The 14,295-nt window shown below is 50.7% G+C and overlaps 1 protein-coding gene across 2 annotated transcripts in view; it reads left to right on the forward strand.

Moving 5' to 3' along the window:
- Positions 1-14,295, forward strand: part of CSNK1G2 (casein kinase 1 gamma 2) — a 91,496-nt gene that overhangs the window by 61,448 nt on the left and 15,753 nt on the right. For both annotated transcript variants that reach the window (XM_084614355.1, XM_084614356.1), the window contains exons 3-4: positions 11,578-11,618; positions 13,603-13,672. In XM_084614355.1, coding sequence (XP_084470481.1) covers positions 11,578-11,618; positions 13,603-13,672 — 111 coding nt within the window. The remainder of the gene's footprint in view (positions 1-11,577; positions 11,619-13,602; positions 13,673-14,295) is intronic.

Raw genomic sequence — 14,295 nt, forward strand, 5'->3', positions numbered from 1 at the left:
AAGGGGTTCAGAGAAATACACACCCTAGCTTTTACCAGTGATATTGTTACAAACAGGGAGGGTTTAAATGCTCTTGTGCCTAGTTATGCCTCTGTGGTGTAGTCCTACCCCAGCATAACCTTCCTCCGGCTGTAGACGTTTCCTCCAAGTGTCTTGCTTCTGTGCAGCACAAGCAACGCCTTGCATCAGCCAGTGCCACAAACCAAAATATTTTTGTTTTTCAGCAGCTCTCATCTCCACGTTTTTTTTTCTAAAAACCACATTCACTCATGCAGATTCTCTGGCGCTTCCTGACATGTCACTAGCAGACGTGTGGTTCCCCCTATGGTTGCCTGTGGACGGTTATAATAAAGTTCTCTCTTTGTGAAACATGCAGAGGAGGGGAGGGAAAATAGCAAACCACCAGAACCATTTTTCAGGGTGATTCTAACTCCCTTCCAGCAGACAGCTCAAGGAGGGGTTCCCACATTGTGGATGCAGTTTCTGGGGAGAAAGACCCCAGGAGGCCTGACTCCCAGCCCTCCCACTCTTCTTTAGACTGCAAACTCCATAGGGCAGGCCTCCGTCTTTAAGCACCTAGCACGCTCTGGGGGGCTAGATCAACAGTTAATAATCAAACCCTTCCCCATGCTCCCACCCCTCTCTAGCTGTTTTGTTGGAGGCACAGAACTAGTCCTGATTGGCTGGGTTATGGTACAATTTACCTGCCCTTTCCGGACCTGCATGCGGATTATGTGATTCAGTCCCAGGATCAGAAGTGTAAGCACGGTGCCATGTAACTCTGTGCACCAGCATAGCACCTGGCTGAGGGTGGTGCTCTATATTGGTGTATTATAACACCCTATCGAGGGGGCTGATACAGACTGGGCAACTGACAAACTCAGCCAGCGGGGGGCAGTGATGGTACATCTCCCACTTGCATCCCTATCCATCCACACTAACTTGTTCTCATTTAGAACAGTTACATTCCCTCCAACACCCCTACCCCACCAGCAGGGCATTTGCCTGCATGTGCTGGATGCTGCGCTGCATCAGTTATATTGCTGTCACTTATCCTGAGTGCTGGTCCTGTCATCCCCGTCGGGTGTCCGTCAAGATATGTCCTACACTCTCCTCCCTCTGCAGTCTTGTGTAAGCAGGGGGCAAATCCCCTTGCATTGGCCACCTCAGGTCTCCCCCTCCCCAGTAGGACATAATTGTATCGTTTTGGCCCAGGGGTCTCAAATTCAATTTACCTTAGGGCCAGTTCCAGTCCTTAAGTCCTCCCAGTGGGCCAATAATGTCACTGAAGATAGTCTTCAGAAAAGAGAACGTTTATATTGTGTATTTTATTTCGAATTTCTTAGAAACAATAAAACTGTCATGCAACTTCTCATACAATTCTTCACCTGCCAGAGAGTTTTTTGTTGTTTGCCAGACACCTGGCAACGCTTCAGTTCTGTCAGTTTGTGGATGTTTGGCCTCCGTGACTGAGCAGTTGAAACCTTCAGGATTGCAGCAAGATGTGCATCAGATAGCTCAGTGGTTTGAACATTGGCCTGCTAAACCCAGGGTTTTGAGTTCAATCCTTGAGGGGGCCATTTAGGGACCTGGGGCAAAAATTGGGAACTGGTCCTGCTTTGAGTATGGGTTTGGACTAGATGACCTCCTGAGGTCCCTTCCAACCTTGATATTCTATGATACACACAGTCTATGATAGTTGCGTTCGGCATTTTGACTTGTTTATATTCATTGTGGGGGGCAGCCATACTGCCTCTGTGGCTGACTCTGCCCGGCAACTAGTGATGGTAGCTCTGTCCCTCTCCCCCAGCCAGTGGGAGCAGTGGGGGGCGGCACCTGCAGCAGACCTTGCCAGCAGCATGTGTGCATGCATCTCTCCTCTGTGGGCCGCAGTGGGGAGGTTCTTGGGCCGCTGATGGCCCGTGGGCCGGGACTTTGAGACCCCTGGTTTTGACAATCAGCTGGTTGTCCTGACTCGAGGCAACTAGGGCGGCAGCAGCTGAACTGCAAGATGTGACCTGAAGTCAGCATATGCAGGTTGAGGATAGTGATCCCCATCACATGAGCTGTTGTCTCCAAGTGCTCGTGGGGTCGCTGAAGGGTTGAATGCCCCACAGGCTTAGTGCTGAGCTGAGAAGAGCTGCAAGAGCCTTTTCATGGCATTTATTCAAGCCTGGAAAAGTCTGAGTGGAGTTTGTATTTGAACATTGTTAGTCATATACTGGGGCCTCTCCCTTCAGCTGAGACCTCAAAGCTTCAGCAGCCTTTGGCTTGGGCAGTAGTGGAATGGAAAATTGCCTGGGGAAAACCAGGCAGTGGTGTCTTTCGGGTTGAGCCAGTACTGCCCAAATGCCCCAGTCCAGCAGAGGAGAGGTTAGCAGAAGGGTCCTGTTCACCATGAGCCTTTGCGAAAGAGGGAGGATGTTAGGCCTCTATCTTCAGAGGTGTTTCGGCACCTAACTCTCATTGATTTCTAGGCCTTTGAAGGTCTAGGCTGTAGTCCCTATCATCCAGCAAAAGTCTAGGGTTGGTGATTTTGTCCATGTCTACATTCTCTTTGCAGTGTCAAGTGGATCCTTCACTTTCTGTCCTCAATTATCACATAGCTGTTAAAAATCTGCTGCGTTCCACACTAGAGATGGCTGCGTTTCAGGGGTGGGTGGAGTGATCCAGCATGCTGGAGACAGTAGTTTGCATTGGTTCTAAGCAGGTTCAAGGGGGCTTTGTTCACTACAGGTAACCCCTGGGACTGGGAGAACTAAAACAGAATGAGGTGAGAGGCCAAGACCTGTTGTGTGAGAGCCTGGTGTAGATGGCTGGCTTCACTGATCCCTGGGATGGTCTGTTTTCTGTGGGCCTGTCACGCAGCAACGGGTGAGAGAAAAGCTCCTTTGAATGGGACTGTAACCCCCCATAAATGGCAGTGAGCCTTGAGGACCAGGGCAGTTCCTGCCACTACCACTTAACTCACCCTTCAGTGTCACGGTGATGCCCCCACTTTACATGTCCAGCAGTTATGGTGGTCCTGACAGAACAAGAAGCAATGATCTCAAGTTGCAGTGGGGGAGGTCTAGGTTGGATATTAAGAAACACTATTTATTTCACTAGGAGGGTGGTGAAGCACTGGAATGGGTTACCTAGGGAGGTGGTGGAATCTCCATCCTCAGAGGTTTCTAAGGGCCTGCTTGACAAAGCCCTGGCTGGGATGATTTAGTTGGTGTTGGTCCTGCTTTGAGCAGGGGGTTGGACTAGATGACCTCCTGAGGTCTCTTCCAACCCTAATATTCTATGATTGTATGAATGATACCATGGAGCACTCAAGAACTCTGTTACATTACAGAACCTTTTGTACCTGCTGCAAGTCCCAGTGTTGGCTCAGCCAGAGTCAATCCCAGGATGGGGTGGGATGCCAGCCCCCGCCTTGCCCCTGATAGCACTTAAGGATTCCCACAGTCCAACCCAGGGCAGTGGTGCAGAAATAATTTGTATAGTGATGGTGCTGAGAGCCATTGAACCAAACTGTAAACCCTGTATATTATGGAAGCCACTTCAATTCAGAGGGTGCGGCCACACCCCTAGTTCCAGCACCTGAACCAGGGAGTAAGGGGAGAGAAGCTTCTGCCACTGGCTCCCTTTTACTTTTTTACTTCTCTGCCCCCCCACCCCCCTTGTGGCGTCTGCAAAATGCTGAGGTTATGCTGAATGAAAGAGAAGCTCCCTGGGCGTGTTAATCCTCCCTGTGTTCCTCTGTTTACTGGACTGTTTCCATGTACTGTGTATCGGGAGACAGCAGCCACTGTAAAGGAGCTTAGAGCTGGGGAGTGAGGGGGGAGAGTTTGAAGAGATCAAGCATTTCAGGATTGCACAAAGGCCCCTCCTATCCAGCCCACGTGTTCACTGGGCCAGGGGCTCTCACCTTATGCAGAACCACTGAGTTTCTCCTAAGAGTTGTGGGGCAAGTGCTAGCTCATGAGAGAATTCATGCACACTGAGGGGCCCTTCCAAATGCTGATACCCATAATCCTTTGCCTTGCTTTAGTACCTTCTGTCCATGCATTGGTCATTACAGAGTGCTCGCTCGCACGCGCGCTCTCTCTCTCTCTCCTCGGAGCACTGTTCAAGCATTTGGCCCCTTGACAGGTTTTTTTTCCCCAGCTGTAAAATTGGTGTTGGTGAAAGTTAGGACTAGACCCCATGAGTCCTGGCTCCCATTCTGTAGCTGGTGCACACATCTTCCTGTACTGTCTCATGTCATCTGTCTAGAATAGATAACTGATACTTATCTAGCCCTCACCATAATATCTGAGCAGTTCAGCATCACTCTCCACATTCCTGTAAGGGGAAGTATTATTCTCACTTTACAGATGGACAATTGAGGCATAGCATTGGTGGTGTATCCTGCCCAAGATTGTGCAGGGAGTCTGTGGCTGAGCTGGGAATTGAGCCCAGATATCCTGAGGCCCAGCGCTCTGTCCATTAAACCATCCTTCCTACTATTACTGTGGTGGAGGTGGAGTGGTTTGAAATGCAGCATTGCTCTGTCATGGGGCAGGGTTCTGCTCCTCGAAAGGCCAGCCAACACCTCATGGAAAATTATACCCGGTAGGAGCAATTGTGCTCATATCTCCCCTGCATTCCTCTCCTCGTCATTCTACTGGGGACACAGTTTCACAGCAGCTGTCACAAGGAGAGGGTTATTGCTACCTCTGGTGGGCACCAAGAGCTGTGTCTGAGTAATTCAGTCACAACGAGTCAGAAATGAGACCTGTGCACCTAATATCGGATACCCACGCTGCTTAGCTGTGCCTGAATCTCATGGCTTTCTGTTCAGTTGTCTGCCTCTTAAAGGCAAACTGAAACAATTAGCTCCAATACATTCAGAGAGCTAAATGTTTATTCTGGAAGGAGATGGGTGAAATGGGAGTTTAGATCTTTTTGGAAACAGACCTCACTGAATTCTCTGCCTAACCAGGCTCAGGGGTGATACCATATGAATCCTTTAACACATTTCTAAGGTGTATGCCTGCTTGGCACTGGCTGTGGTAATATAAACCCTGTATTATGATGCAGCTTCCTTTAAAAGCCTCTGGGTGTTGGCTGTGTGCTGCATCTTTGATATTCAGGCCACTTAGTGAGGTGCTAAATGTGAGGTACCCAGCTTTGGCTGAAATTTCCTTGAGTAAATAAGCCTCCTTGTAATTTATATTCTGAAGGACGGTTCCCCTTCCCAGCTCCAGTTCATGGCTCTGTGAACAGCAGCCTCCTCTTGCTCAGCTGTGTGCATCAAGCACCGTGCTGAGGAGAACCTTTTCGGACTGGCTCACAAATCCATGCCTTCTGCCAGAGAGGTTGTGCAGAGCAGTAAGGGGCAGAGAGAAGGGTGATAGGCTTGTGCAAAAAGTGTGTTTTGGCTTTTAAAGTCAGAGATGCTTTAGGCTGTAATAATAATCCCTAGGTTTTCCTTTCCCTAGACTGCAGGTGTATGACATGCACACTCCAGTGGTCCTGCTGAGCTGGATGATAATGATTCACATTTCCTGCTCGTGCAGGATAAATACACAGCTTTAACGTGACTCTAATTCTCTCCCAACACACAGATTTTAGGTAATCTCACTGCTTCGGTTTCCACTGTGGCCCTTCCTCCTTTAAACAGGTGGAGAGGGACAAGGCATTTTCCCCTACCTCCTACCCTGGTCACCTGCCAGCCAAGCACCAGGAGGTACTGTGCTCTCAGCCTGGAGGTGCCTTCTGCTGTTTCTGTTGTTCATTGCAAAGGAAAGCAGGCCAACTTCTTCAGAAGTTCCAGCCTGTGAGTTCTAATGGCAATAGGGGGACAGAGTTAGGAAGAAAATGCTGTCGGGGAATATTGCATCTTGTGTTCGCTGTCTCGGACCATCTCCCTAGCAGCAAGTGGGCGCTCTCGCAGTGTATGGACACAATACTGTATACATATGCATATCCAGTAAAAGGCACTATAAAAATAACCAGTACCAGCGTTGCTAGAGTCGCTGGCTTTCGAAGGGGAGAGGTTCCTATTTCGGTATGGGGTTGATGAGTCTGTTTCTGACGCTCCATGTAGAATCTTCGTGACTTACCTAAAATAAGGCACAATTTTTTAACAGTGAGCGTAATTAACCGTTAGACCAATTGGCTGTGGGGCATTCTCCATCACTTGCGATCTGGATTTAAAGACTGGCTATCTTGTAAGAGAGATGCTCTAGCTCAGCCAGAAGGTATGGACTTGATGCAGAGATTATAGGGGGTGGATCTCTGGCTTGCAACATGCAGGAGGTCAGACTAGATGATTCCTTGTGGCCTTGGAATCTGAATGTTGCCCATGCCCACTAGCTGAAAAAGGGGTTGTTTATGCTAGTGGCTTTTTAACTGGAGTGAACCAATTTGCCTGGTAACTTGAGTTACCTCTCTCACATTTGTACCTGCTCATCTGGTGTGTGGGAGCCCAGAACAAGCGATTGTGGAGTGGCCTGGGTGACTTCTGTTAATGAGCAATCAGTTAACCGGATTTTTAAAAAACTCTTTGATGTCCCCAGAGGGGAGGAGGCTAGAGGCAGCCCTGGCTTCTTATGGCTGACATCTGCAGGCACTGAGCTCAGCTCTGTGGGACAGGAGGCGGAGGGGACCTGGACTTCCAGCCCAATGCCAGGGAGGCCATGACTAGCAAGAAGCAACTATAAACTGAGGACACTGGCCACGATTTTCCAAAGTGACGGGCGATTTTGGGAGCCTACTGGAGACGCCTTAAAGGTGTCTTCCAAAATATGCTGAGAGCCCTCTAATCAGGCCCCTTTCAGGCTTTTCTTGCTGGACACCTAAAATCCCACCATCAACCTCAGCCTGGACCAGTCCACACAAGAGATCCACTTCCTGGACACTATGGCACTAATAAGCGATGGTCACATAAACACCACCCTACACCGGAAACCTACTGACCACTATCTACATGCCTCCAGCTTCCATCCACACCACACCACATTCCGTTGTCTACCACCAAGCTCCACGATACAACCACATTTGCTCCAACCCCTCAGACAGAGACAAACACCTACAAGATCTCTCTCAAGCGTTTTGACAACTACAGTACCCACTTGCTGAAGTGAAGAAACAGATTGACAGAGCCAGAAGCGTACCCGGAAGTTACCTACTACAGGACAAGCCCAACAAAGAAAACAACAGAACACCACTAGCTGTCACCTTCAGCCCCCAACTAAAACCTCTCCAGCACATCATCAAGGACCTACAACCTATCCTGAAGGATGACCCATCACTCTCACAGATCTTGGGAGACAGGCCAGTCGTTGCTTACAGACAGCCCCCCAACCTGAAGCAAATACTCACCAGCAACCACACAACAAAAGCACTAACCCAGGAACAGAGTACTTGTGGCACCTTAGAGACTAACCAATTTATTTGAGCATAAGCTTTCGTGAGCTACAGCTCACTTCATCGGATGCATACTGTGGAAAGTGTAGAAGATCTTTTATACACACGATCCATCGTCTACAGCCAAGCTCTGCGATACAACTGCATTTGCTCCAACCCCTCAGACAGAGACAAACACCTACAAGATCTCTGTCAAGCATTCTTACAACTACAATACCCACCTGCGGAAGTGAAGAAACAGATTGACAGAGCCAGAAGAGTTCCCAGAAGTCACCTACTACAGGACAGGCCTAACAAAGAAAATAACAGAACGCCACTAGCAGTCACCTTCAGCCCCAACTAAAACCCCTCCAACGCATTAAGGATCTACAACCTATCCTGAAGGATGACCCAACACTCTCACAAATCCTGGGAGACGGGCCAGTCCTTGCCTACAGACAGCCCCCCAACCTGAAGCAAATACTCACCAACAACCACATACCACACAACAGAACCACTAACCCAGGAACCTATCCTTGCAACAAAGCCCGTTGCCAACTGTGCCCACATATCTATTCAGGGGACACCATCACAGGGCCTAATAACATCAGCCACACTATCAGAGGCACGTTCACCTGCACATCCACCAATGTGATATATGCCATCATGTGCCAGCAATGCTCCTCTGCCATGTACATTGGCCAGACCGGACGGTCTCTATGTAAAAGAATAAGTGGACACAAATCAGACGTCAACAATTATAACATTCAAAAACCAGTCGGAGAACACTTCAGTCTCTCTGGTCACTCGATTACAGACCTAAAAGTCACAATTCTTCAACAAAAAACCTTCAAAAACAGACTCCAATGAGAGACTGCTGAATTGGAAGTAATTTTCAAACTGGACACCATTAAATTAGGCTTGAATAAAGACTGGGAGTGGATGTGTTCTTACACAAAGTAAAACTATTTCCCCATGTTTATTCTGCCCCTCCCCCCCCCCCCCCCCACTGTTCCTCACACGTTCTTGTCAACTGCTGGAAATGGCCCACCTTGATTATCGCTACAAAAGGTTTTTTTGTTTTTTTTTTCCTCTCCTGCTGGTAATAGTTCACCTTACCTGATCACTCTCGCTACAGTGTGTATGGTAACACCCATTGTTTCATGTTCTCTGTGTATATAAATCTCCCCACTGTATTTTCCACTGCATGCATCCGATGAAGTGAGCTGTAGCTGACGAAAGCTTGTGCTCGGATAAATTTGTGAGTCTCTAAGGTGCCACAAGTCCTCCTGTTTTTGCTAAAATCACTAGTCACTTGGGAAACCCTTGGCTGCGGCTAGTCATGTGTGAATATTGCTACTCCCTGTTGCCGTAGGCAGCGCAAGGGTCCGCGCTGCTGTGTGTTCCCATCTGTCCCTTCTCTCGCTCAATAAAGACGTTGTTTATTGACAACTTCCCTCTTGCTCTAATGGTTACTAGCCAGGAGACGCCTAACTGCGTGTCTGCCCTGGGGAGGTCAAGGTCACGTACGGGTCTGTCATCCATGCTTCATGGGGCGTGGGTTGGGCTGAGATAGAGGGCACCCAGTATTCTGTGTCCAGCTGTTACAGATAACTGAGTGATGTAAATAACAGTGCACCCTGAGAGGGAGATCTCTGGACAACAGGGATTGCTTCCTCCTTACAACCTTTAGGGTACCAGACACCCCAGCTGAGGTGGGAAGGAGGTAGGCCATGGCCTGGGACCACACAGAGCTGTGGGGAGGTTGCTAGTAGCAGGTGAGGAGTTCTGCCTCCTTCAGGGGCAGTGTGACTCCGAATTGTCCCAAGCCAGGGCAGTGTGAGAACTCCTTTTGAGCAGCCTGGAAACGGGCAGAGCCTGCTAGGCTGGTCACACATGAGCATTATGCCGCACTACAGTTGTTATAAACCAGATCGGTGCCAGGGCTTGGGAGTGATGTGTGTGAACATCCCTGACCCCCATTCAGGAAAAACAGAGGAAATTTCGCCATCAGAACTGTAGCAAATCTAGAACTTGGACTGAGAATCTGCTGCCCTTCAAATAAGTGAATTTCCAAGTCCTGTTGATGGTGAAGGTTCCACCAGCAGCCCCAGCTGTGCAGCATCCCCTTCCCCAGCTGTAGGCCAGCAGGCAAGTTTCCCATATCTTAGCTTTCCATCTCGGAGTACATCACAGGCCATCGCTGATTCACCCTTCCTCCTCCTCTGCGGGATGAAAACATTATTACTTGAGATTTATGGATGAAAGGAGCTGTTTGAGATTGAAGAATTGTTATCTCCGTTGTATGGATGGGGAAACTGAGGCACGAAGCAGGAAAAGTGACTTGCCTGAGGTGACACAAATGGGTCAGGCTGGAATGGAGCCCAGGAATCCTGTGCTCTAGCCACTTGGTTGCTCGCGTTGGAATTGTAACTAAATCCATTTTGTGCATTATCTACCATTGGGCACCGTCTCGGGGCTCTGTAAGGGCCCTGTATTGATGTGGGGAGACTAGGGTCGTGCCCTTACTGCTCCCTGAGATTTGCAATCAAATCCAGCTCAGTCCTAGAGGCAGCAGCAGCAGGAGAACTGCTCCCTCCCTAGGGTGTTGTTCCTTTGAGGCATGGGAGGGGGAGGCTGTGGCTCAGTGAAGGTTGTTTGCTGTCAGATGTTACAAACCAGGAAAAGACCCCAGTGCGATGGGACTAGACAGACCCCTGGGGGCAGCGTTGGCCATCCTTAGTGTAACATCAAGCAAAAACTAATCCTCTGGTGTAACTGGAGCCTTGAGGTAAATAAAGGGACTGGGGTGTTCAAAGGAGCTCCCTTATGCTCTCTGAGGTCTCGGGATCTGCCTCGCAGGGGCTGCATGTAAACTTGTGAGACCCACTGCTCAGTGTATTGCATGTCCCCAGTACACAGAGGGTACGGGTCTGTTACAGCACCAGCTATGGAGTCCAGCTTTTTAGCTGCAGGTGCAGAGACTCCTGCGTTCGGTTCTGGAGGTGCCCGGTTCCATCCCCAATGGCTTGGCCATAAGGGAGGCTATTGTGCTTGGGCTTTCTAAATGGAGCGGTCTCTTGGGGAACCTTGCCCTGGGGCTATCTAAGGGCGGACATCCCAATTGCTGCTTGTTTTGTGCTGACTGCCGCAGGCAGCAAGCCAGAGTTCTGCAGAGCCTAGCAGTCCCTTTGTTCCCATGCCCCTCGGAGTTTCCTGGGGTGGGAATGAAGCCAGGGGGTAGCCCCATGGGGCTCCAAGCTCGTGTGTGGGTGCACCTGCAGTGTGGGTCTGTGCAGGCTGTCTCCCCAGAGGAGCTCCGTTACCATAGCAAGTAGCCATTCTGCTCCCACTGGGCCCCGGGGCTCCAGAGAAGCGATGGTTCATTAGTAGTAGTAATGTGGTAATTACAGCAGTGCCTGAGGGCCCTGTTGTGCCAGGTGCTGTACAAACACAGAGCAGCAGATGTGCTTTAAGGAAGATGCCCTGCTCCGTTCTCATCTTGGGCTGCTGTTTGCGGTGTCCTGGCTTTGGGGCTTGTGTCCCATTTTGAGACAGAGATGTGAGGTCGGCCAAGGCTCATCTGCTATTGTACAAGACCCTCTGCTGCTGGAGGAGCAGGAAACCCCCCTCCCTCCCTGCTACAGATGTTTGCAGTCGCGCGTCGCTAGTTCCCGGTGAGCTAACGGCCATGCCCAGACTTTGTCAGCTGCGCAGGGCACCTTGATAACTTGCTGGGGACCCCGCCAACTTCCATGAAATGCAGTAGATTGAAAGTACCTTCACGTACTTGTTGGAGAGATGTGGCCTGGAAAGACTACAGGTCCCAGCATGCATTGCTTCCATCCCGAGAGAACATTGGACATGGGGCCCTCTCAGTTCCCAGCGCCTTACTGGTCACCTGAAAAACATGTAGCTTCCAAATAGCAAGTGAATCCGAGTGCTCTGCCTTGGGGATAAAGAACTGCAGCATGCCCTGTCACTAACTGTACAGAGACAGTTCCTTGTTACGGGCCGAGGGAACAAAGATCTCCCCGTTCACTTGCTCTGTCAACCACCTGACCCGCTGGGGTTGCTTTTAAAAATAAGAGCTTGCTAGAGAATTTGGCTTGTTCCCAGCCTCCTGTGTTTGACACATGGGGGTTGTTTGTAAGTTTCACTCACTCCCAATGTTATTTCTCTCATCTCTTTCTACAGGAAAGAATCTCTACACGAATGAATACGTAGCTATAAAATTGGTAAGTTTCTTTTCCTTCCCTCTCACTGTGCTGTCCAGGTTAGCTAGTGTTGCAGAGCCTGGCCTTTGACTAATCAGTTAAAACAGCTCTAGCTGAGCCAGTTGTTACATAGAGGCTATGTAAGATGCGTTAAGTGGTGTTTGAGAACCTAGTGCATGCAAAGCAATTAATGCAGTTACCAAGCCGTGAGGTTTGGGCGTGAGAAGCATGTGGCTCTGAGTCGGGATCAGCTTGAACATGACAACTCCAGAACTTTCCTAGTGTCTGTCCATGATACACTAGCCATCTCTACAATTGGTACCAACAGGGAGTCTCAGCAGAGAGACCAAGAGTGAAAGGTCAGGATGAGACACACCCAGAGAGCTTCAGTATCCTCTCCTAGGTTCCCATCGGCACCTTTCACCAGCACTGCATTTCTTGCCATGCCACCTGGGACAAGGCCACCTCCTGCTCAGCCTCCCCTTGCATTGGCGTAGCAGCAGAGGGAGCAGGCAGCCTGATGCTGTCTCCCTTCCTGCAGTCTCCTCCCATCACAAGGTGTCTAACAAACTCACCTGTGGAAGCTGCATTTCTCTGCTTGGAGCAGCACTCCACTGTTGGGGCTGGTGCCAGCCTGTATCTGGAGTGCAGTCCAGGAAGGGTGGGGGGAATGGGCCCAAGTCCACATACCCCAGAACTGGTATCATGGGGTAGATGTGCCGAGAAGGGTAGAGAAACCTGGCATGGCAGAGCCTTCCACTCAGCAGCAGTAACTCAAGTGTCCCTTTGTAGCTCAGGTTTGTGAGTGAGTGGGAGACTGGGGTGGGGGATGAAAACCCCACCTGTTTGCGGAGCTCATGGAACTGCTCCTGTGTGAGGCGCTCCAGCCTCTGAGCCGGTGCAGTCCTAGCTGCACAGACATTGCCCCTCACTGCATCCTAATCTGAGCCTTCCCCCTCGTCCGGTGTAATTGGCTGTGCTCTCTCTGCGTGGCACTTCCAGGGTTCCCTGGAGGGGATGGCTAAAGCATGGGGCATTGACCTAATTCTTCTCCCGAGGCAACTGCTGGTGAAACTCCCCAAAGCACCAGCTGACCCCGAGGGTTTTAGGAACTCTCACCCCATGTGCCCGAGCTGTCCGGTGGCAAATCCCCATGTGCCCGGCCCCCACTTTGGGGAGTGCATTGCAATAAAACCGTTTGGGCATCGAACACACTGGCTTCGAGCAGCCACGTGGACTTGCCACTCAGCTCAGGGCTTTGGGAAGGAAGCGACTGTACGGCGCAGTTTGCCACAGACCAGTCGCGTGCCCAGCGTGAGCCAGATGTATCCCAGAGAGGCCTTAAATGAAAGGCTGGACAGAATACAGCATCCCTGAGGTTCCTGGTGCTAAAAGAGATTCTGTCGGAAGGAGGGTCCCAGGGGCAGGTTTCCTGCTTAGTTATTCTGCCTCTTGGCCCATGGTGCCAGAAGTGAGTGGGATTGCCAAGGTACAGATTCTCCAGCCTTTCCCCTCCCACCCTGCCCCAAAAGTGACTGAGCAGAAACAAAGTCGGAGGAGAGAGATCATCATCTCCAGCCTGGAGTCTCCATTAACCACGGCCCCTTTGCACCACCCTGGCTTTCGCGTAACTGAGGCCTTCTGCTTTGTGGTGATGCCGGTCCCTCGTTGGGATGATTTCCTGCCATGTCCATTCTCTCTCACGTAGGGACCTACGTTCTCTCCCCTGTGTCATTCTATGGTTTCGTTTCATTTCCTGTAAATTAAGAAAATTGCCCAATGGATCAGATGTCCACCCCTGAGGGTTGGTCTCCATTTCATGCCAACTTCCCATAGACCAGACCCCTTCTCTGCTCTGTAATGAACGTTTGGGTGAGCTGTAAAATGTGCCCCAGCCATTTGCCTTGCCTGAAGTCGGGGCGTCTGAAGCAAGCAGCCCTTCCTGAGACCCTGCATGGCCGCCTCATTTGCTCATCTCCTCTCTCTTTCTCTCACTTCCCTCAAGGAACCGATAAAATCACGAGCCCCACAGCTGCATCTGGAATATCGGTTTTACAAACAGCTTGGAAATGCAGGTAAGGAGCAGCTGTGTGTGCCAAGCGCTGGGGAGGGGCCCAGCTGGCCTGGAAGGACAGGAGTGGGTGTGTGTGTGCAGCTCTCATTGTAACCATGACGCTGCAGCTTTGCCCTCCATCCCCAGCCTAAGCTGCTGAGGCCCATCTGCTCGGCTGACAAAAGCAGGTTTTCCATACGCTTCTCATCTTTGATCCCCTTTGTTTTCATTTCTGTGCTAGTGTCGGGGATGCTGCTGAGCTGCCTCGGGTCATCTGGGACCCTCCTTCCCCTGCACCCCCCCTCCCAAAGAGCAGGGTGTCCTGCTCCCCAGGTGATGGGGCTGGGTGGGGGGTGTCACCCCTCCAAGCTGGGACTGACCCTGGGACTCCTGGTGCAGGGGAAGGTGGGAAAGTGTCTCAGCCAGGAGGAGAATGGTGGCCACTGAGTGCCAGCAGCCTCTGTTCCTGGTCCATGGGTGGAGTCCTGTGGGGTTCAGATCCTGCTAACGCCCTTTTGCCATGTCCCAGCTCCTTCCGGCCAGCGCCAGAGGGCTGGATGGTGTTTGGATTGTCAGACGGGTCACTGGGAAGGGTCATCTCCTTCCCCCAAAACAAACCTCAGGAACCCGGTGTGCATCAGATGT

The sequence above is a fragment of the Lepidochelys olivacea genome (genome assembly GCF_965140295.1).
Source record: "Lepidochelys olivacea isolate rLepOli2 genome assembly, chromosome: 25".
Lineage (NCBI taxonomy): Eukaryota > Metazoa > Chordata > Testudines > Cheloniidae > Lepidochelys > Lepidochelys olivacea.